At 60.0% G+C, this 21,354-nt stretch overlaps 1 protein-coding gene across 7 annotated transcripts in view; it reads left to right on the forward strand.

Annotated features, from left to right (window-relative positions):
* DENND3 (DENN domain containing 3) overlaps positions 1–21,354 on the forward strand; it is a 53,259-nt gene that overhangs the window by 11,748 nt on the left and 20,157 nt on the right. For 5 of the 7 annotated variants that reach the window (XM_047074247.1, XM_047074248.1, XM_047074250.1 and 2 more), the window contains exons 5-13: positions 760–871; positions 4,875–4,994; positions 5,211–5,429; positions 8,127–8,242; positions 10,310–10,465; positions 12,026–12,122; positions 14,161–14,264; positions 14,712–14,911; positions 16,712–17,233. In XM_047074247.1, the coding sequence (XP_046930203.1) occupies positions 760–871; positions 4,875–4,994; positions 5,211–5,429; positions 8,127–8,242; positions 10,310–10,465; positions 12,026–12,122; positions 14,161–14,264; positions 14,712–14,911; positions 16,712–17,233 (1,646 nt within the window). The remainder of the gene's footprint in view (positions 1–759; positions 872–4,874; positions 4,995–5,210; positions 5,430–8,126; positions 8,243–10,309; positions 10,466–12,025; positions 12,123–14,160; positions 14,265–14,711; positions 14,912–16,711; positions 17,234–21,354) is intronic. The other 2 variants (XM_047074249.1, XM_047074251.1) reach the window with 2 other exon arrangements.

Below are 21,354 nucleotides of genomic sequence, written 5' to 3' on the forward strand. Positions count from 1 at the left end.
GCTTGTCCGTTTTACGTTGAAATCACATGCATCCGAGCCTTTGAACCGTGGGGGTCCACGTACGCATGGGGTTTTTTTCCGAAAAATACCGTACAGTCCTGTAAATGTATTTTCTCTTCCTTGTGGTTTTCTTAAAACCATTTTCTTTTTCTCCGGCTTGCTTTGTTGTAAGGATACAGCAGCTAAGGCACATAACATACAAAATACCTGTTAATCAGTTATTCATGTCCTCGGTAAGGCTTCTGGTCAGCAGTGCGCTATCAGCAGTCAAGTTTTGGGGGAGTCAGAAGTTATACGCGGGTTTTCAACTGCGTGGGGGATGGGTGCCTTTATCCCCCGCGTGGTTCAAGGGCCTACTGGACTTCCAAAGTCAGAATGCATTTGGGAAACCAGCTTTGTCAAGTACTTTCCCTTGGCATGTTTGTTCCCCGCTCAAGTATGACACATAGAAAAACGCACGAATTCCAGTGACTTCCCGCTGATGGAACACACCCGTGTAGCCAGCACCCACACCAAGAAACGGAACATGGGCGCCCCCCCCCCCCAAACACCCCAGCTCCCCTGTGCCCCCTTCCGGGCACGCCCGGATCCTGGGCAGCCGCTCCCTGCCCTGTGACATCCAGGTTAGTCTCCCTGTTGCTGGAAAGTTCTGAGCTGCCGGCCCTGGCAGACGCTTCAGCTGGGATTAGAAATGCTAAGGAGGACCATCGGATGCTCAGACTCACTTTGTGATTTGATTTTTTTTTTTTTTAATTTTAGTTTGTTGACTCATCTGAAGCTCTGTAAAGATTTCGAAGTTGACAATCACATAAAAGATTTTGCTGCAAAGCTATCTTTAATACCTAGCCCACCGCCTGGACCACTTCATTTGGTAATTAAATCTGGAATTACGTCTTTTCTTTGCAAATAGTAAAAGAAGTAAGATGGAGATGGGTTAAATGTTTTAAACTGTTTCTTACGTTTCGGCGTGTTTAAATTCAGCTTCTCAAGTTCTTACAGAATTCTCTATTATGCTGTTTCTAAAGGTGGTTTGCCCAGCGGCCCGTGATGAGTGGGCGTGTAGCTGGTGATGAACCCCTTTAGTGGTTAAAGAAAAGTGCCTGGCTTTATACTTTCCATTTTTCTCTGTGGATCTGGGATCCCTGGCACGCTCGTTCTGAGACGTAAGCTTGTTTCAGGTCAAGGACGGTTGGAGAAAGGCAGCCCCCGTTCCCCTTTTGCTGAGTAATGGGCCACACTGCTGAGCCGTGATGACTGACACCTGCCTGGCTCAGCATTTTCCAGACTGACGTAACCACAGGGCACCTCTTGTTTTCAAACAGGCACCTGTCAGGTTAGCATCTCGAAGCAGGTCATAAATGTTGACTCCGTTTCACTCAGTCCCTTCTGGAAGATTATACAGACAAATCTTGGTTCTCTGCATTTTGATGATTATTCACACTGGAGAAATCAGTTTTACTTAGGGAAATGTGGTTATGAACTCAGAATGTGCATTTTTAATATCGACCTAAGCCCAGTGGTCGGCAGCAGAGGGTGGGGGGTGGTGGGGAATCCCGCCAGATGCGTTCCAGGCCTGGAGACCAAGCCGTCGCCCGAATGCCTTGGTTCCACTCCCAGAAACCTTTGCAGGGAACATTTATTGGGTTGTGTTGTGCAAGGAACTCATCTTTATTATGTGGATAATTGGTATTTTTTATTGGACAGTGAAATCATCAAAGTTTACGTTCTTGCTCTATAAACTCAACAGGTATTCGCCGAGGACCTGCTAAGTAGCAAACAGAACCGGGTTCAGAACCGTTTGCAGGTTAACTGTGCTTACTGTATTCTGCCTTTGAGCATGAGTAGCATACAGATAGTACCTGTACCAATTTCTGTGCCTCAGAATCTTGGGCTGTTTCATATTTGGTTTTTCCACTTTTACCGCCCCGGTGAGAACGTTTACGGTGGGTCGTTCTTCACGTCTCTTCTCTTCACCCCTGCGTGCCCTCCATCGTCCATCCCTGAGCAGCCTGCACCCGGCATTTGCTCCTAGGCACCCACGCCCGCTGCCACCACCTCACTCTGGCCCACCAGCTTCTCCCACCCGCGTGACTTGAGGAACCACCGGTCTGGCCACGTCCCTTCCTGACCCTTCGTTAAGTTCATCCTCTGCATAGTGGCTGCAAAGATTGTTAAAATCTGTAAACTGGACTCTCCTTTTGTGCTGAAAACCCAACGATGATTTCTTGCTATATGCCTTCAGCCAGCCTTCCATCTTGGCCCCTGTGTCCCTGTCCAGCTCTGTCATGTGTCCTCACCCCCTTGCTCACTGTTCTCCAGCCACACTGGGGTTCCCTCTGTCCCTCGCGGGTGCTGCCCCAGGACTCTTGCACGTGCTATTTCTGGAAGTGCAGCTGTCCGTTTTCCAGCTCCTGCTCAGCCCTCAGTTTCTTCGGAACAGCCCCTCGGTGACCTCCCACCCCTGTCTCGCTCTCAGCACCCAGCCCCCTTCCTGCAGAGCTCAGCACAGGCTGCGGTTAGGGCTGGTGCACGTGTGTGTTTTGTCCAGTGTCCATCTCCGCCATTGGACTCCAAGCTGCACGAGGACGGAGGTCCTGCCGAGGGCTGCGTGTGCGCAGGGCTGACGCCACGCCCAGCATCTGCCTCTCCCACAGCTGTTGAGCGAAGCATCAGGGGTTCAGGGGTTCGGATCTGGTCTTGATTTTCACGAACTCGTCGGGACGAGCCGACTTTGGGGCGGGCTTGCCGCCGTGACCCTCCCCTAAGAGTCCTACTAGCTCTGGGGCTCCCATGGACCCAGTGGCCCTGATCCGTCTTAGGGAGTGTTGAGGCACCGTGACTGTTCCTAGTTCTGGGGAAATGCGAGCAGTCCATGGAGGCCGGGAGCCGATTCGGCAGTATTTTCCAGAACCCACTGCGAGCGGAGGTCCATTTAGAGGCCCTGCAGCTCGTGCTCAGCTGTAGATCTTGTGTTTTGAGCCGAGTGTGTGGGCGCCTGGTGCAGTTTCCCGTTACTCTGGGGCTGGGGCACGTCTGGTCTGTGCCCCCCTCGGACGGCGCCTGGACCACCGGCCTGAGTGCAGCCCGGCCCCCGGGAGCCCTGCGTCCCTGGGCCCCCCGCCGCTTCTGCGCTCACCAGCGGGTCTGATTTTACGGGCTCGCAGATCACGGGCGTTACCAGACGTGCAGTGAGATGTGGCTTTTCCTCCCACTGAACTTGACAGACTCACTCCCTGTGTCGCTTCGTGTGTGGAAGGAACCTGGTGTTTCTCTGGGGCTCCGGTCACGCTGAAATTTGGCAAACCTTTTCCTGAGATGTCTTTCCTTCCTCTGTTCCTTCACCTGCGAGGTGGGTGGGGTGACAGCACCCAGCTGCCCGGGTGCGGGTCTTACGTGCCGTAAGGTCACTGGCACGGCAGCGGACACGTCCCGGGGGCTGAGCGACGTCTCTGGTAGAATCCCCAGCGTTTGTGTCTAGTTGTACTCTGTCGCTGGGAAGCTGGCTGACACAATTATTGTTTGAAATACTTGAGGGGGTTTTTCCCGTACACTTTACAATTATTAATAGTTCATTGTGACTTAGAGCATTTTTAAAAATAAGTTTATTTATTTTGAGAGAGAGAGAGAGCAAGGCGGGAGGTACAGGGAGAGAGAGAGAGAGAGAGGGAGAGAGTCCCAAGCAGGCTCGGCACGGTCCACGTGGGGCCTGATGTGGGGCTCGAACCCACAAACCACGAGGTCAGGAGCTCAGCTGAAACCCAAGGGTCGGATGCTCAACTAGCTGAGCCACCCAGGCGCCCCCACGACTTGGAGCACTTAACTCTGCTTTCACTCGTCCCAAATGAAGAGGGTGTTCCTGTCCACACAAGTCACGCATTTTGCTTCCATGGACCAGTCGGTGACAGGAAGGCAGGCAGGGTGACAAGACGGCGTTGTCAGGAGGCCCTAGCAGACGCGCCACCCGCGGGTTTCTCACACGAGTGTTCACTTGGTGTGGATTGTGGACATTTGTTCTGGAACCTTCTCTGCACCTGGTCTTCCGCGTTGCTCCATTTCTCATCCTTCCACGCTTTGCCTGGTCGGAGCTTCTCTTTCCTCAGATTCCATGCTGCTTCTCTCCGTGTTCTTTCCCACCACTGCTTGCACTCTGGCCTCTCCGTTCTGTGCGTTTGGGGGGCTGCGGGGGCACGGGTGGCCCCAGCGTCTCCCAGACACCCGCCCTCGAGGCTGACACCCACAGTCAGGAACGAACTTGTCATCGGGCAGGAAGGCCCCTTGGTGGAGGAGCCCCTACGGTGCCCCTACTTTCCCCTTCCATCTGCCACGCCTGTTAACGTAGAAGGGGCGTCTGCGTGTAGGGAATTTGAACTGAGGTGTTATCTTAAGATAATATCGTTTGGAAAAATAGAGTCTTTCTCAACAGTTTCTTGAATTACAGGTCTTCAAGGAGCTTTGACAACTAAATAGAAGATCCTGGGAGAATTTGTAATCTGCAGTGACCCGAATGATAAGAAAAACGTGTACTAGCTAAGATTAACCCGGACATGCTTGACTTAGAACTTGCGTGGGGGGCCATCATTGGGGGGCCATCTGGGTGTCGGCCCGTCGCTGCCAACGGGCGGGTTGCTCGTTAACGGGAGCGCTTGGGGAACCTTGGCTGAAAGAGACGCCAAGTACCCGATTCACCCGTGAGCCTTTAGCAGCGGTCCTGTGTCTCTGGACGGCTCTGGCGTTCTGCGACACGTGAGGTGACAGCGTGAGCCCCCCCAAACGTAGCCTAACGCGCACGCCCGGAGCCGCAGCGGAGGGTTTCGGTGGGTTCGGCCTCCGCCGGGAGCGGCCGCTGGACTAATCGGGGAACGTGGTCGCCGCAGGTGTTCAACATGAAGCCGCTGCAGATCGTGTTTCCCTCCCGGGCGGACCCCGAGAGCCCGGTCGTCGACCTGGACCTTCACCTGCCCTTGCTGTGCTTCAGGCCCGAGCAGGTGCTGCAGGTACGCGACCCTCCGGACCCAGGGCGCCCCCCCGCTGCGTGGGCCTCGTCCCGCAGAGCCCTGGGAAGGCTCGTCGTTTCGCTTCAAGCCGACGGGGCGGAGTTCGAGGGGCCCCGGTGGGGGAGGGGGCGGGGGCCGGGAAAGCGACTCCGCCCGGTCGCGGTGGGCGCGTGGCGCCCGGCGGGGCTGTGCTCACGGTGCGGTCGGTCCCCGCAGATCCTGACATGCCTGCTGACGGAGCAGCGCATCGTGTTCTTCTCGTCCAGCTGGGCTCTGCTGGCCCTGGTGGCCGAGTGCTTCCTCGCCTACCTGCACCCCCTGCAGTGGCAGCACACCTTCGTGCCCATCCTGTCGGGCCAGATGCTGGACTTCGTCATGGCGCCCACGTCCTTCCTCATGGGCTGCCACCTGGACCACTTCCAAGAAGTCAGCAAGGTCAGGCCTCCACCGTCAGCCGGTCGCCCCTGCGGGGACACACGGGCGGCTCTGGGAGTGCCCCCGGGGCGGGCCGGACACACCGGCCCCGGGGGCGGGGGGTGGCCGTCACCCCCGGCCCCGGGGTGTGCTCTGGGCGCCACACGCACGGCGTGCTGTCGCTCGCGGGCCTCGGGGTGCGTTCGGGGCCGTGGTATCCTGGGTATGCTGGGACCCCGTGTCCCTCGTGAGGCCGCTTAAATCCCCAGGGCTCGATGGCTTCCCGCCGAACGGCCAGGAGAGCGCGGGCACCCGCCTGGCCGTGGCCGCCTTCTGGTTTTGCGGCGTCCGGTGACGTGCTCGCCTTTGCCGCGCCTCAGTTTCCTCGCCTCTGAGGCGGTCACGTCCTCCCGGGCGGGGCTGTGAGCCGGGACCCTCCCGCGCCCGCCCGGCACACGCCTGGGCTCCGCTCGCCACAGCCGGCAGTGCGACTGCCCCGCGTCTGCCGTTGGTCGTGCCGCGGACCCCCTTGCCGTGGACGCCTGCACACGCAGCGTGTGGTTCACGGTGGCGGCGGGCGGGCGGGCCTTGCTGGATCCGGTGGCCGTTCACTCGCTCTGCCTGAGCCGTGACCGAGCATTGCGCCCTTTCGTGTCCTGGTCATAAATGACACTGAGAGTGCTGGCCGCGTTATTACGGCCAGGGTCAAAGGAGCCAATAGAACAGGACTCGGCATACAGCAGGTGCTTAACAACGTACGTTAAGTGAGCTGACCTCACGGGTTTGGAATGAACGTCGTGGTGTCGTCAGCAGGAAGGGCGGGTTCGGTTTTGTAAAACGCCTTTATTCAGGTAAAATTCATTCACCACGAGGTTTACCCGATGACCGCGTACAATTCAGTGGCTTCGTGCCAGCTAATTTTGGACCTTTTCATCTCCCGTGGAGAAGCCCTGGGTGCCTCAGCGTCCCCCCGTGCTGTCCTCCGCCTGCCCCTGGCCGCCACCACCTGCCTTCTGTCCCCTTCCACCTGGTTTCATGTCCGCGTGAGGCCTTTCGTGGCTCCCCTCGCCCAGCACAGCCGTTTCAGGTTCATCCACGCTGTCGCCGGCAGCCGGACGCTATTCTTGCCACAGGACAGGGCCCCTTGTGTGAACATCACGACAGTCCGCTCACCCCTCCGTCGGTTGACGCACGTGTTCTTTCTCCTCTTGGCTGTCGTGAACGTCCGTGCACAGCTGTACGCGCCTCACTCGGCTCGGGTACGTGCCGCGTAGGCTGGGAAGGCGGGGTCACACGCGAACTGGCCGTTCGAGAAGAGCCCAGACTGTGTGTTGTGCAGCGGCAACGTAGGGGCTCCGACTTTCTGCCCTCCTCACCAGCCCCCGTCCCCGTGCCTGTGCTTGTAGCCACCCTGGCGAGCGTGAAGCGGTGTCTGGCTGGGACGTGCGTTTCCCTGGTGACTGATACCGTGCGCACCTTCGTGTGCTTGCTGGCAGTCTGCTCGGGGTCGCTTTCCCGTGACTGTTCTGGGGCTTCCTGAGTGTGCGCAGACACGGAGAAAGGTCAGGGCGACGCCACGGGTCCCTTCCCGTCTCCAGCCCTCATCAGGTGGGGCCCCGCTGCCCTGCTTTACTTGGAACGTTCTGGAGTGAATCCCAGGAAGGTGGTAGGCGCTGTGTTCAGCCCAGGGAGGAGCCGGGTTCTCGCCACGTTCTTGCCAAAGCCAGTGACTCACCAAGCCACAAACACACTTTGGGAGAAGACCATTCGGACCTTCGTGGAAGGAACGGGGGGAAACGTCACCCAGTCTGCCTTGCAAATGACGGGAAAAAAAATCCACGCTCTGAAGTTTGAAATGCGTTGCTTTTTTTTTGTCATTAGGGGAAAAGCCATCTTGTTTCAGACCCTTCGGAGGGAAACTTGGTTGGCACGTTGACCTAACACAGTCAGCATTCGTGAAGGAAGCCCATTTAGGCATTTACTTGCTCTGGAAGGTTTCGGGACAAGCAGCAGCTCTTGCCTGAAGAGCGTGTTTTGTGTCTGGACGTTCTCCTCTGTGGGGCTGGGGTCTTGGAAGCGGTCCCGTGACGGTCCTGTCACGCATCTGTGCCGTGACCTGCATTAATGCTCACAAAGGGCACTGTGTCCGTGTCTGGACAGCTTCCTTCGGGCCTCACGTGTCACCGACGTGGGCATCAGGAGGCTGGGCCCAGATGCGACCCGAGGAGCAGGGCCTTCAGAGACTCCGGCACCGCCTTTCGGGGATTCGGGACCCTGGGGCGTGACTCAGGGTTGTGCATCTTGTCACAGATGAGGCCTTTACAAGGAACTCAGACACATATTTCAGAAACTCCAAGTGTGTGTGGTCACGGAGCCCGGAACCCCACCCACACTCCATTCCTACGAGGGGTGGAGTTCTGGAATGTTCTCTCCAGGCTCCTGAAGTAGCCGCAGAGTGTTTGCACCAGGGCAGGTGAAAGCCTGATAACGACACGTGTGGAATCTTGACTCAGACTGCGCGTGTTTAATCAGATTTAGCTTGTTAACATAACTCACGGTCTAGCCTACATTTTTTGGTGGAGACGACGTAAGACTCTGTGTACGTATTAAATATGGTAATTTAAGTAATTCACTATCTTAGTGAACACAGATGTGTTTTTGTGTTTCTGAAGGTATCTACAAGTTCAGATGCTTACATCAATTTTTACACACTCACAGGAAGCTGATGGTTTAATTCTGATAAATATCGACAACGGGAGCGTCACCTACTCTAATGACGAGGACATCGATGTTCCCGACATCCCTCTCCTGGCGGCACAGACGTTTATTCAGAGGTAAAGGTGGGAATTTCCGCCGTGTGCTTGGAAACGTCTTTGTTCCAGAGCTGTGTTTGCCAGTTCTGAGTTTCTTCTCCGTCTTATGTTACAGATCGATGTTTTTTTGTCATCACAGTTTGGAAATTGTTTGTGAATATCTTATCTATGTATTTATTTCCTTACTTTAAAGTTAGTTTATTTTGAGAGAGAGAGTGCACCTGTGCAAGTGAGCACGAGTGGGGGAGGGGCGGAGGGAGAGACTCCCAAGCAGGTTCTGCGCTTTCGGAGCAGAGCGCGAGGTGGGGGTCAAACTCATGAACCATGAGATCATGACCTGAGCCAGAATCAAGAGTTGGACCCTAACTGACTGAGCCACCCAGATGCCCCTGTTTGTGAATGTTTTAAAACAGAAGTCATTCGTCCTTATTCAGATCTTTTCAGAATACCAATGGCCCCACGGTCAGGTGATGGTCCCACCCCCCAGGAAGCCTCCCCACCCTCTCTGTGTGCCCCAGTCATGTGCCTGTGACCTTTGAGGTTCCTTCCCTCCTTTCCTCCTTCCTTCCCTCCTTCCCTCCTCCTTCCTTCCCTCCTTTCCTCCTTCCTTCCCTCCTCCCCTCCTCCTCCCTTCCCTCCTCCCCTCCTCCTCCCTTCCCTCCTTCCCTCCTCCCTTTCCTCCTTCCCTCCTCCCTTCCCTCCTCTTTCCTTCCCTCCCTCCCCCAGCAGATAGGTATTCGGCACCCCTGGGATGCCCCACACCGGGCCGGATTTGTGTACTGATGATCGTTTCTAATCGTTCACTTTTGCCTGATCATCCGAGTCAGACATTTTAGCAGGGATGGGCGCCAGGGCCTGGTGCTGTGTCTCCAGTGTACGCTGGGGTGGAGCACCCCCCAGTGGGATGGGGTTCTCGCCCTCAGCCGTGTGGCGTGTGGTGGTGTCAGAATTCTAGAATACACGCAGCGGGTGGCCTTCTGCTTGGCCAGACCCCGCAGTGGTGGGGTGCGGTGTCTCCTGTGGCCTCAGCCAGGGGAGACTGCCTCGTAACGGGGGCCGAGTCGCGTGTGGTCGCTGGCACGTGTGTGAAGGTGCCGACGCCTTCCAGGTGGTGGTTACCTGACCGGTCGGCCGGGGTTTGCGGGGCCGGGACGTCCGTCTCCAGCGGCGGCTTCTCATCGCTCTCGGGGCGGACCCAGGGCGCTCCCCGACCCGCCCCGGCCCTGCTGACCGCTCAGACCTGGTCTCAGCCCGCCCCGCCCCTGCCTCAGCCCCACGGGCTCCTGTGGGGTCTCCAGGGGTTGGGTGCTCCCCACCCGTTCAGGGCCGCTCGTGCCTGTCTGGCTTTTCACCTTTCAGCTTTCAGGTCCGGGGTCCTCGAGCGCTCTTCTCCAGCCACCAAACGGGCTGTTTTCTAGCCTTCGTTCTCTGATCCCTCTCCTCACCTCCCTGACCTCCCGTGACCTCATATCTGGGGTGCATTCTTCTGTTTTTCTGTTTCTTCCCACTCGAATGCCAGCCCCACCCTGGAGCTTTGTCTGTGGTCAGCACGCAGCCCGGCACGCAGGAGGCGCTCAGGAAGGAAGTGGGGGGGGGGGCGGAACGTGCGTCGGGCGTGTTCATTTTGTGTGCGAACCGCAGATTTGCCCGCTGGTTTCCAGCGCTGCGGCCTTGACGGTGCTGGGGAGGCCGGGGTTGTGAATGTGCTGACGGCCCACGGGCCGAGAGCGGTGACACCCAGGACCCTGGTGCACCGATCCCCCCAGGCCGGGCGCGGGGAAGGTGTGGGGCTGGGGAGCTGGTGCCCCTGGCAGGCGGGGCCGGGGGAGGGGAGGCTCCGGCTTGGGTAACAGTGTGCACAGTCAGGGCCTCCGTGGGGTCTGAACAACGAGCTGCTTGTGTGCAGAGGTGAGCTCTCCGGGGGTGTATTTTTAGTGATCCCTCCCCGAAGTTACTGCCGGCTCTTCTGGGCATCCGAAGAGTGTTGGTGCACCTGGGGGGGAGGGTAAACCCCCTTCCTGAGTGTCCCCCCCACCCCTGCCCGTAAGGAGTGTGAGCTGTGCTCAGCGTCCCTCTGCTCCTTCCCAGGGTCCAGAGCCTTCAGCTGCACCACGACCTGGACCTCGCCCACCTGGGCGCCAGCACAGACCTGAACGAGGGGCGCGCCCGCAGGCGGGCCTGGCAGCAGGGACTCAACTACCAGCTGCAGCAGGTGGCCCTACAGCTGCTCGTCAGCATCTTCAGGTAGTGGGACCCCTCCCATGTCTGTGGGGGGCGCCACCAGCTCTCCCTCCGTGTGGGAGGCGGCAGAGTCGGGATCGGGCCCCGCCCCGGTGGCCCTACCGCGGGATCACACCCCGGCAGGGTCAGCAGGCCTGTTTTTTCCCGGGGACCATGACCGCCCGTGCGGGATTGTGCTGGCTGAGGGCTCGGGGCCAGCCCAGGGTGGGGACACTTGGGTCACTGCAGGAACGAAGCCCACCCCCCGGGCACAGGCACTCAGGATCTGTCGCTAGCTTTGTCCCCAGCCCTGCAGGAGCAGAGGCGTCCAGATGGACCCTCCACCCGGGAGGGGTTTAGGCCAGAGCCTGCTGCCTTGACTGTGCTCTGTGATTGTTATTTAATGGTTGTGTTCTTCAAATGCATATATTTCCATAAGACACAGAACTTATTGGGAAAAAATGGGACAGCGTATTGTAGACAGGTTGTGTTATCTCTGCTCAAAGCAGTGTAATTTGTGTGCACACAAATACATTATTTTCCTTTTGTTCTTTTATATCTTTTCTAGATTTAAAAAAAATTCTTTAAGTTTTTTGAGAGAGAAAGTACAAGTCAGGGAGGGGCAGAGACAGAGGGAGAGAGAATCCCAAGCAGGTTCCACTCTGTCGGCACAGAGCCCGATGTGGGGCTCGAACCCACAAACTGTGAGATTATGACCTGAGTCCAAGTGAGGTGCTTAACCGACTGAGCCCCCCAGGAGCCCCTCCTTTTGTTCTTTTAAAACGAAATATGTCATGAGCAAGGTTTTTTGTTTTTGTTTTTGTTTTTTTGACACTTTACAATCTTGATGGATTCATAAAAAAGCAGACAATTTGGATACGGATGATCAGACTTTATTTCTCTTACGTGACTCTTCCCTCACCACGGAAGGAGAGCATTGAGTGTCCTACATACGGAATACGGCCTGTGAGAGCATCGATCCCATGTGTAGGCGGTTACTTTAGCTGGGGGAGGTCGTGGGTGTTTGTGCTCAGAGAGTCTGCCCGCCCTCCTTGGGCCTCCCCCTCAGGGTCCACGGCAGGTACCGGTGGCCGTGCCGTCTGCATAGGGAACAGGGGGCCCCAAGGGGGCGAGAACAGTGAGGGTCCCTCCGTGCAGAGAGAAGCCGTGCTGGAAGTAATGGACAGCCTCAGTAGCGGGCACACCCAAGCCCAGCCCTTCTGGGGGCCAGAACCCTCTTTCTACAGGACAGAGCTTGCACAGGATGTATGTCTGGTCATTTTGTGTGTTGTGTAATAGGGATAACCTAAAAAATTTTTTTTAATGTTTATTTTTGAGAGAGACACAGAGCGTGAGTGGGGGAGGGGCAGAGAGCGAGAGGGAGACACAGAATCCGAATGAGTCTCCAGCCTCTGAGCTGTCAGCACAGAGCCGGATGTGGGGCTCGAACGCACAGACCTCGCGATCGTGACCTGAGCTGAAGTCGGACGCTTAAGCGACTGAGCCACCCAGGTGCCCCAGTAGTGACGACTTTTTCACACATTTATAAGCGTTTCCACGCTCAGACCACCTTCTCTTTCTCAGGGAGGTGAAGAATCACTTAAATTATGAGCACAGAGTGTTCAACAGCGAGGAGTTTCTCAAAACCAGAGCTCCGGGAGACCAGCAGTTCTACAAGCAGGTAAGGAGCACGTGGGGCTTGGGGGCCTCTCTCCACTCAGAACATTTTTCAAAATACGTTTTCTCAAAAGCGTCTGTGAGTATTTTATTGATAGTTTTGACAGGAAGCTTGCTTTACCGTGGTTTCCCTGTGGCCATCTCTTACTTTCTTAATCCGCTTTTTGGAGTGCAGTTCACCTGTCGTGAAATGCACCCCGTGTAAGTGTAGAGAGAGGGTGATCAATCCCGACAGACGCGTGTGCCCGGACACCGCTTCCTCGGTCCGGATCGAGACCTCTCCGTCGCCGACGGCTCCGATCCGAGGGGCCGCTGCAGCCCGGGTGGGGGGTGGGAGGCAGCACCGGGGTTTTGTGCCCACCTGTTAAAGCTTTTGGGGGCGCCTCCGTTCTTGCCTATTACGCAGCGTCGTATTTGGGGCTTCGTTGTGGCCGGTGGCACAGCTGGTGCTGATCTTGGTGTTCTCCCGCTTTCCAGGTGGGTGGGGGCGGCCTTCTCCCGGGGCTGGTGTCCCTCCCCCGCCAGGTGCTGGTGCCCCGGCCACGGAGGGGCCCACGCTCAGGCGCTCCCTGAGCAGGTCTCCCGTGGCCCTTCAGCTTCCGTGGTCCTCCTTTGCCTAATTCCATGTGCTTTGCCCTCCAGGGCGGGCCCCTGTGCAGGCTTCCAGAAGTCTCTGCAGAGCTGCCCCCCACTCCGGGCTCCGTAGGGATTCCCGGCTGCCTCAGCCCTGAGCCCCGGGCAGGAAGCGAGGCTGCCTCTCTCAGCGGCTCGCCGTCCAGCCTGTGGCGGGAGGGGACGCCCGAGCCTGGTTCCCGAGCCTCGGCTCTTCTTGTGACCGAGGTCCACACGGTAGCCGTTCACGTCGGCCGGCTGGCGGCCTCTGCCTCTCTCTGGGCCCTGCCCGCGCCCTCCGTGTCTGCTCTGACGATTGCCGGACACACTCGGTGCTCCCCCGTCCGCGGGGACCCCAGCTGTCAGCAGCCTCTGCACACCCTCCCCGGGGCACAGAGCCTGGCCTGAGGGGCCCACAGGACGCTGCCCACGCGAGGGGCGCCTGGGCAGTTCAGTCGGTGGAGCTTCTGACTCTTGATCTCGGTTCAGGTCCTGGTCCAGGATCGTGAGGTCGAGCCCCGTGTCGGGCTCCGCGGTGACAGCACGGAGCCTACTTGGGATTCTCAGTCTCTCTCTGTGTCTCTCTAAATAAAAGAACTTTAAAAAAAAATTAAAAGAAAAAAGATGGTGCCCGCATGAGACTCCTTCGCGAAAGGTGCCACAGAGGAGCACAGGGAGAAGCCAGGGACGCGTGTGGGGCCAGAGCAAAGCCGGGTCACAGCTGTCACAGGGCGCCCGGGCCCAGCGCTCTGCCATCGCCTCCTCGCTCTGTCGGCTCCCAGAGGGTGGCAGGAGTCCCCGTGAGCCACACTGCCACCTCCCATCCCTCCACACGCCCGCTCCCTGCCGTCACTCTCCTGTGGGCTTTTTGCACGTGGGGTTTCCGGCACCTTCCCCACGGGCCTGCGCGCCTGCGGCCCTCCTATTGCTGGGCCGGGCTGGCAGTGGCCGATGGGCCTGAGCCTCGTCACCTGCGGGCCGGTCACCCACAGCAGGGGGCAGGGTGGGGACAGGGACGGGCTGCTGGAGGGTCACCTTCTCCGGTGAGAGACCAGCAGCCGGGTGGTGGGAGCCACGGGCCGGTGCCAGACGGTGCACTTGCTGTGGGGAGGGGGCCCCGGTCCCCAGAGACCTGGAATCGACGGCCAGAGGACGCTGGCTCTTGCTGTCGTGGGAGGAAGATGGTTGGGTTTTTGAACTTTTGGTGATTTTTCAAACATAAAGAGTGGCGATCCTTTCAGGCAGCCCTGTGGGGATCCGGAGGGTGAGCCTTGCAGGTGGGGACAAGTGAAGAAAGCTACCCGCTCAGGAGCTTGTGTCCAGGGAGCCAGGGTGGGGGGGTGGGGAGGTGGGCAGGCTGCCCCACACGTCGGCGGCACAGCGGGGGGCCGCGATCGCGGTGGTGACTGGCCCCCTGTGGTCTGTTTCAGGTTCTGGATACCTACATGTTTCACTCTTTCCTTAAAGCCCGGCTCAGCAGAAGGATGGACGCCTTCGCCCAGATGGACCTCGACACGCAGTCGGACGAGGACAGGTGCGGTCTCTGGTGTGGGTGCATGACTCTGGGGACCCAGGTGCCCCAGCCGCGTGCAGTTACTTGGGTGGATGAACGATAAATTCGGCCGGAAAATCTCACACTTTAGAAACTTACGTAGGGCACGTCCCCACGCGCTTCTGTTTGGGGGGAGGGGGGTACGCCGAGCGCAGCTGATGCGCGTGTGCCCCTCGGGGTCCGCGTCGCCGCCGCCCCACGCTATTCCTGCCCCCCCGCAGACACCGCGTGTGTTGTGTCTCTCTGGGGGTCCCGTCCGTCCCCCCGCCTCTCACTGCACTGGGGAGACTCAGACGCTGCCACCGCTTCCCGCGTGCGTGCGGGAATACCGGGCCGGGGCCGCGCGCGCGCCGCAGATGTGCGGGCGTGGAGACCCACTCTTCGGACGCGCTCGTGTCCGTAAGGCGTGGTTGCTTTTTCCAACCGCAGGTTAAGCGGGATGCTGCCGAGTCCCCGAAGACCGACCATCGAGAAGATGGCCTCCCGAAACTCGTCGTCCCTGCACGTCACTCACCGGCGCATGGTGGTCAGCATGCCCAACCTGCGGGACATCGCGGTGCCCGAGCTGCCCGCCCGGAACTCGTCGCTCCGGAAGATGGACTCCGAGGGCTCCAGGAGCAGCAGCACAGGTGGTGACCCGGCCTGCGCGCGGTCACGTGTCCCCCGTCCCTGGGGCCGACGGTGTGACCCGGCCCGTGTGGTGATGAGTCCCCCGTCCCCGGGGCCGATGTGGCAGGTCTGTGCACACAGCTGGAGCCTGTCCCCGTGGCAGGGGATGGGTTTTGTGGGTGGGTTTTTTTTTTTTTTTTTTTTAGCAGTTTACTTGTTTGAAATATTTGTTTTGCAAACCGCACTCATTCTGGAAGATGGTTTCTTGCCTGTATTTTCCGCTCCCCAGTTGCACTGCTATCATGGCAGTTCCACACGGTTGGGGGACTTCCACGTACGTGCTCGCCTGCGTGTCTGTGTGCGTACACGTGTGTGCGTACAGAATACACATTTACACATATGCACGCCTGACGGTCACGACTGTTGGGCCCTGGTGAGCACCACGCCCCCTCCAGATCCGGGGGACGCGAGGGACCCGGCGCCCCCACCCCCGTGGCGCGGGGCTCCTGGGAAAAGATGAACGCATAACATCGGGGCGCGTGCTGTCACGGCACGAAGGGAGCAGCGTCGGGGACGGGAAGGGGGGACGGGAAGGGGGCCCGGGTGCGGAAGCCACGTTCCAGCAGAGACGGGAATGGCTGGCGAGGCCGGGCCGCCCCGGTGACATGTTCCGGGCGGAGGGACAGCAAGAGCCCGTCGGTGCCGAGAGAGGCCGCGGCTCCGTCTCTGAGGCAGGCCGTGCACGGCCCCCGGCGTCAGCTGGGCTTTCGGCGGGGTGTAAGCTGCCGTAGGCCACGTGTGCGAGCCCGTGTCTTACTCCGTGTGAGGAGGTGCCACGTACGCCTCGGTTCTTCGCGCTCAGGGCCGCTCTCCACGCGGTTCCGGGAGAGGCTGGGTGAGGCCAGGCGCCGTGAGCCGCGGGGGCCCTGCCGGCCCCTCCCGATGCGTGTGCCGCACGCCCAGCTGGCGTCGGGGGGCGGGGGCGTGTGTTTAAGCAGAAAGTCCTCAGTGACAGCGAAGCATTCCTGAGGTGCCTGCTGGTCTGAGTCCCCTCGCGGCGGCTTCCTGGCTGTGCGACCACAGGCAGGGTACGTCACCCCTCTGGGCCCGTAGTTCCTCCTGCGGAAAACCCGGTGACGCTTCTCACCCCTGGCCGTGCTCCCTCCGCTGCGGGAAGGCGTTCCGGCCTCTGAACCTTCACCTGGAGCCCCCCTACCCTTTCTGGCTCCTCCCCGCCCTGCAGGCTTCGTGGCCGAGACCCCACCTCCCCAGGGTGAGCGGCCTCCCTGCGGGACTGGCCTTGCCGTGGCCCCGGTGCCACCTGTGAGGCCCTTAGGTGACATCCAGTGAAGCAACTGGTGTGAGACACAGCTGGATGAGGCCTGGCTCTGGCGTTTAGAAGCTGTGTACCTGGAACGAGGGGGGCCTCAGCTTACACGTCTGTAAGACGGGGGCGAGGACGGTGGCCATCGCACAGAGTTGCCACCGAGGCAAAGGAAACAGTCGCACGGGGCCTAGTGCTGCCTGGCTGTGCGTCTTGGCTCAGGTTGTCAGTCGGGCCCTCCGATAAAGACTGTCTACCAAAGCTTTGACTTAGCGCTGAAGTCTCAGCGGATGAAAGCGTTCCGTGTTCCCAGGGTGCCGTGGATGCAGAGTGGGAGCCCCTCGTTCGGCTCGGGGGTACGTGGAGCTTTCTGGAAGAGGCACGAGGGTTCTTGCCTTACGTTGTACCCGAGGCCCAGGAACGACCTGGACAGGATGGCAGGGACACGACGGTTTCGGGCTCTGCTGATGACCTGCTCCTTCTCTCTTCGCTCTAGTTCCGAGCGTGACCCCCAAGGCGACGTGCTCCTTCAAGGTCCCGGAGATCCACTTCCCGCTGGTGAGCCAGTGCGTTCAGGCCTACTACTCCGACTGCGTGGGCCTGCTGAGCAAGGCCATGAGCCTGCTGGCCCCCGACAACTCCGTGCTGCTGGCCAGGTACTTCTATCTCCGGGGGGCCGTCCACCTGATGCAGGGGCAGCTGCTGGACGCCCTCTTGGATTTCCAGAGTCTGTACAAGACAGACATAAGGATCTTCCCGGCCGATCTCGTCCGGAGGACGGTGGAGTCCATGTCGGGCCCCGAGCGCGCCCAGGCCGAGCGGGTGCCCGAGCTGCGACGCCTCATCAGCGAGGTCGTGGACAAGCCCGGGGAGGCCCCCAAGCCGGACGACCGTGTGAAAAACTTCGAGCTGCCGAAGAAGCACATGCAGCTGGACGACTTCGTGAAGAGGGTCCAGGAGTCGGGCATCGTGAAGGACACCAACATCATAAACCGACTGTTCGAGGCGTTGACTGTAGGTAAGAGGACGGCCGCGGCCTGGATTTAAACACGCCAGGACGGTCTGCTCACAGTGCTGTGACCCCGTGGGGTGAGGCCTCTTCCCCATCTGGGCACCTACAGGACCAGGAGGGGCTGGCCTGTCCCTGATCTTTGGGGGTAGGGCAGTGTGACTGGAGAGCTGGCCGCCCCCTCAGGGTCCCCCCGTCCCGGGGAACCGCTCACCGTGTGCGATTCTGCCGTCAGTGGGAACCCTGCACGCATGCCCGGTGATGCAGACGGCGCGGCATCATCCCCCCTTCCGGGAGCGCTGCCTTGTCCACGCTGACCGCAGCTGTCCGTTCTGTCTTTCCCTCCTTAGAGGGACCTGTCCCCAGCCGGAGCCTTCCTGTCTGACCACGTTCTTGCGTGTTTACTGGGAACACGCGTGTCTGAAAGCGGGACCTGGGCTTTGTGTGGTTTTCAAGGACGGGTGACTTGTGTCCTGCTGTGTCAGTCTGCAGTCACTCTGCTCCTCCACAGCGTGTTTCCAGAACTTTCCAGAACTTTCCTGTGTTGGCGTGCGCGTGTTACTTGAGCGCCCGGCGGCCGTGTCGCAGGAATAGAGCGCGGGGCCCTTGTCTGTCTGGCCGTCGGGTGGCATCCTGTCGTTTTACTTTTCCAAATACGGACATGGTGAGCGTCACCGTGCCTGGTTCCTGATGTGGCTGTGGACGGGTCTCCCCAGGGTGTGTGGAGAAGCCCGGGCCGCACCCCCTGAGACCCCCACCGCCCACCTCCCGGGCAGCACCGGGGTCAGACTCAGATGTTCTGCCGGCTGGAGGAGCGTTCGCTAGGGAGCCATCCCGGTGCCTTCTTTCTCCATCTGTGTTTCCGTACCAGGCGCTCCTTGTTCCCTCACGGTGTGGGAGCACCTCGGGCCCCCGCCCCCCACGCAGGCCCGGCAGCTTCTCCTCCTGGTCTCGGGGGGGGGGGGGCCTCCACGGGCAGGCACGTTGGAGCCATCTCGCTGGGCACGCGGGAGACACCTGTGGGGTGACCGCCCGGGGGGTGGGGGGCGGTGAGCCGTGACCGGGGGAGACAGGTCCTCGCGGAGAGCCCTGGGCAGCAGTGCTCGGGGGCCCCCGTGACTCAGCGCCTCCCCAGGGACACCCTGCCCCTTCCCTTTGCGGGGCCTTCACGAGGACGCCAGGGCCAGCCCGGTCAGCTGCCAGGCCTGAACACAGGGGCGCGCGGCCACTGGGGGCTCTTTCTCCCGGGGAGCGAGGCGTCCAGAGCGCCCGGCGGCTCCTCGACGTCACTGTGCAGCACCTGCACGTGGCCTTGTTGCTTCACGGCACGTGACAGCGATGGCCTGGGCAGCACTGTTCTCCTGGCGGACGAAGAGGGTCCATCTCCCCAGCTGTCACCGCCTCTGGCCAGCAGCGTGTCCCTGCGCGTAGCCGCCTGGGAAGCATGGTTTTGTGGCTGGACGTGTGGAGAGCGTCTGGTGTTCCCAGACTTATGCTGCAGGGATACGGAGGACGGCTGGGGGGGCATCAGCAGACGTGGGTCACGCCGATGGGGGGTGTCGGTGGCCCTGTTGTCACCTTGGTTCCATTCACGTGGCGAAACAGCCCATTTAACCGTCCTGGTTCTGGGATGTGTGAGGGACTGTGGGGCAGCACCAAGCGTGTGTTTTTGCTTAACGACCCATGCGTTAGAAAAGCTTATTGGGGCGCCTGGGTGGCTCAGTCGGTTAAGCATCCGACTTCGGCTCAGGTCATGATCTCGCAGTCTGTGAGTTCAAACCCCCTGTCGGGCTCTGTGCCGACAGCTCAGAGCCTGGAGCCTGCTTCCGATTCTGTGTCTCCCTCACTCTCTGCCCCTCCCCTGCTCATGCTCTGTCTCTCTCTCTCTGTCAAAAATAAATAAACGTTAGGGGCGCATGGGTGGCTCAGTCGGTTAAGCGTCCGACTTCAGCTCAGGTCACAATCTCGCAGTCCATGAGTTTGAGCCCCGTGTCAGGCTCTGGGCTGATGGCTCAGAGCCTGGAGCCTGCTTCCAATTCTGTGTCTCTCTCTCTCTCTGCCCCTCCCCCGTTCATGCTCTGTCTCTCTCTGTCTCAAAAATAAATAAACGTAAGTAAATAAATAAATAAATAAATAAAAACGTTAAAAAAAAAAAAGAAAAGCTTTATTAAGTCCGAGCTGGATGTTGCTGTCTTGGAATGAACTCGTGCAGCGTAACGATACATCTGAGACTTTGTTTAGGTTATTGTCACTATTTTATCGTTCGACTCTAGTAGACGTTTCCAGTGTGGTGTTCATACTGCAAGACCAGTAACTTGCACACCGCAGCAGCTGCTCCTGAGGGGCCCGGGGCAGGGAGGCTGATGTGTGCCGCCTTCAGCTCGGCTGTGCGGGAGCTTGGGCCCCGGCGGCCGCCTCCACCGGGAGATGCGTGTGGGTGAGGGCACAGGAGTGAGCAGTAGGCGCTTCTGTGCGGAACTGGAGACAGAGAGAGAACGCGTGATCTGCTGCGTGGGCGCGCGCAATAGCCACGGGAGCTCGTGGCGGCCGGGGTGTGCACGGTGGGTGTGCGTGGAGTTCACAGACGTGCGCGGCAGCCAGGGTGTGAGCATCCAGCGGTGCCACGGCCCCGGAGGGCGTGGTGTCCGAGGAGAGTTGGAGCCGCCTGGGCTCTCCGCCCTCCGGCCGTCGGGGTCCCGGGGTCTGTCGTGGAGCCCTGGTGCCACGTCTGCCCGCGAGAGGAAGCCGTTCCGGGTTCTGGTGACGCGCACTTTGCGCCGCGTGGCCCAGCGACTCGGCTGGGGCCCGGACAGCAGGAGGATGTGTCCTGAGTGATGGAAGGAAGAGGGCCCTTGGCCCCAGGCTCCCGAGGTTCAGGAGTCTCTCGTAAAGTAACGGGTTCCTTGCTCAGCTGCTTGCACTCAATGTTTTCTGACGTGCAGTGAGAACAGCAGATGCGTCTGATGACGGCGCTCAGAAGCAGCGGGCAGCGTAGACCCATGTGTCCCAGAGGCGGCCGCGCTGAGCCTGCGGCGGAAGCAGGACCGTGGGCAGTTTTGCGCGGTCGGCAGCCACGGCCCAGGCAGAGACCTCCAGCCCCCGGCCGCCCGGGGACACGTGGGTACCTTGGGTTCGTTTGCTTCGGTGAGGTCTTTTTTGAAAATTACACGAGCACGCACAGATCCCTGCTGTCTAGCTGTCTTGCTCCAGTGGCTATAAGGTTTTGAACACACACGTGAGTGGTCCCAGCCCTCGTGGGCCGATCGGAAAAGAGCGATGAGCAAAGGGAAGAACAGTCAGCCCGGGCAGAGCCCTGCCTCCCGGCGGCGTTGGTCTCCTGAATATTCTGGCGCCCGCACCTCGCGGAGGTGTGAGGGCCTGACGTTCCGGGTCTCGGTTCCGGTGACATCAGCAGTTCTCGCTGTGTGCCGGGGCCTGGGCCGCCCCTCCCCCACCCCGTCCACCGTGATCTCAGATTCCCCGGGGACCATCACCCTGACGCTGTTACGGAGCCGGAGAGGGACGTGGTTGTGCGGGGGCTCTCGCGCTTGCCCACGTCTTTTGTCCACTTCAGATGGGCCCCCGGCGGGGCCGGCCAGGGAGGACACGTTCCCTGCGCTCCCGAGTGGGGCGTCGGCAGGAGGCACGGCGGCCAACACACAAGGCCGGGTGGCGTCGGCCCGGCCACGGGTCCCGGCCCCACGCTGACCTCTGCCGGCGAGGGCTCTCCTCCCGTGCCTCAGTTTCCCGATTTGTGAACGGCCTGAGACCAGTGCCTGCCTCCCGAGGTGGCCGGAAGGATAAAACGGGAGGTGGGACACGGCAAGTGCCGTTAAGCGCGGCCCTGCCGTGGGGGGATGGGCGTGCGGCCCGGCGGCTGCCCGGCCAAATGACTGCCTTCTCAGGGACGGGAGCGCGTGAGACGTTTCAGCCGGGTCTTGAAGCACGCGTAGGAGTTTTCTGTTCCGAGCACCCTGGAGCAGCGTGTGCAGACGGGGCCCGTTTGGGGAAATAGGCGGGTATGACTGGAACGTGGGGGCGGGAAGGGGAGGAGGGGCCCAAGCCCGGAGGAACTTGGGGCCTGGCGTAGGCGAGGAACGCCGGAGTGTTTGAACAAGAGACACGGAGCT

This window comes from Lynx rufus, unplaced genomic scaffold, assembly GCF_022079265.1.
Source record: "Lynx rufus isolate CCGP_SWC_20201006 ecotype Redwood Valley unplaced genomic scaffold, mLynRuf1.p SCAF_12, whole genome shotgun sequence".
NCBI classification, from domain to species: Eukaryota; Metazoa; Chordata; class Mammalia; order Carnivora; family Felidae; genus Lynx; species Lynx rufus.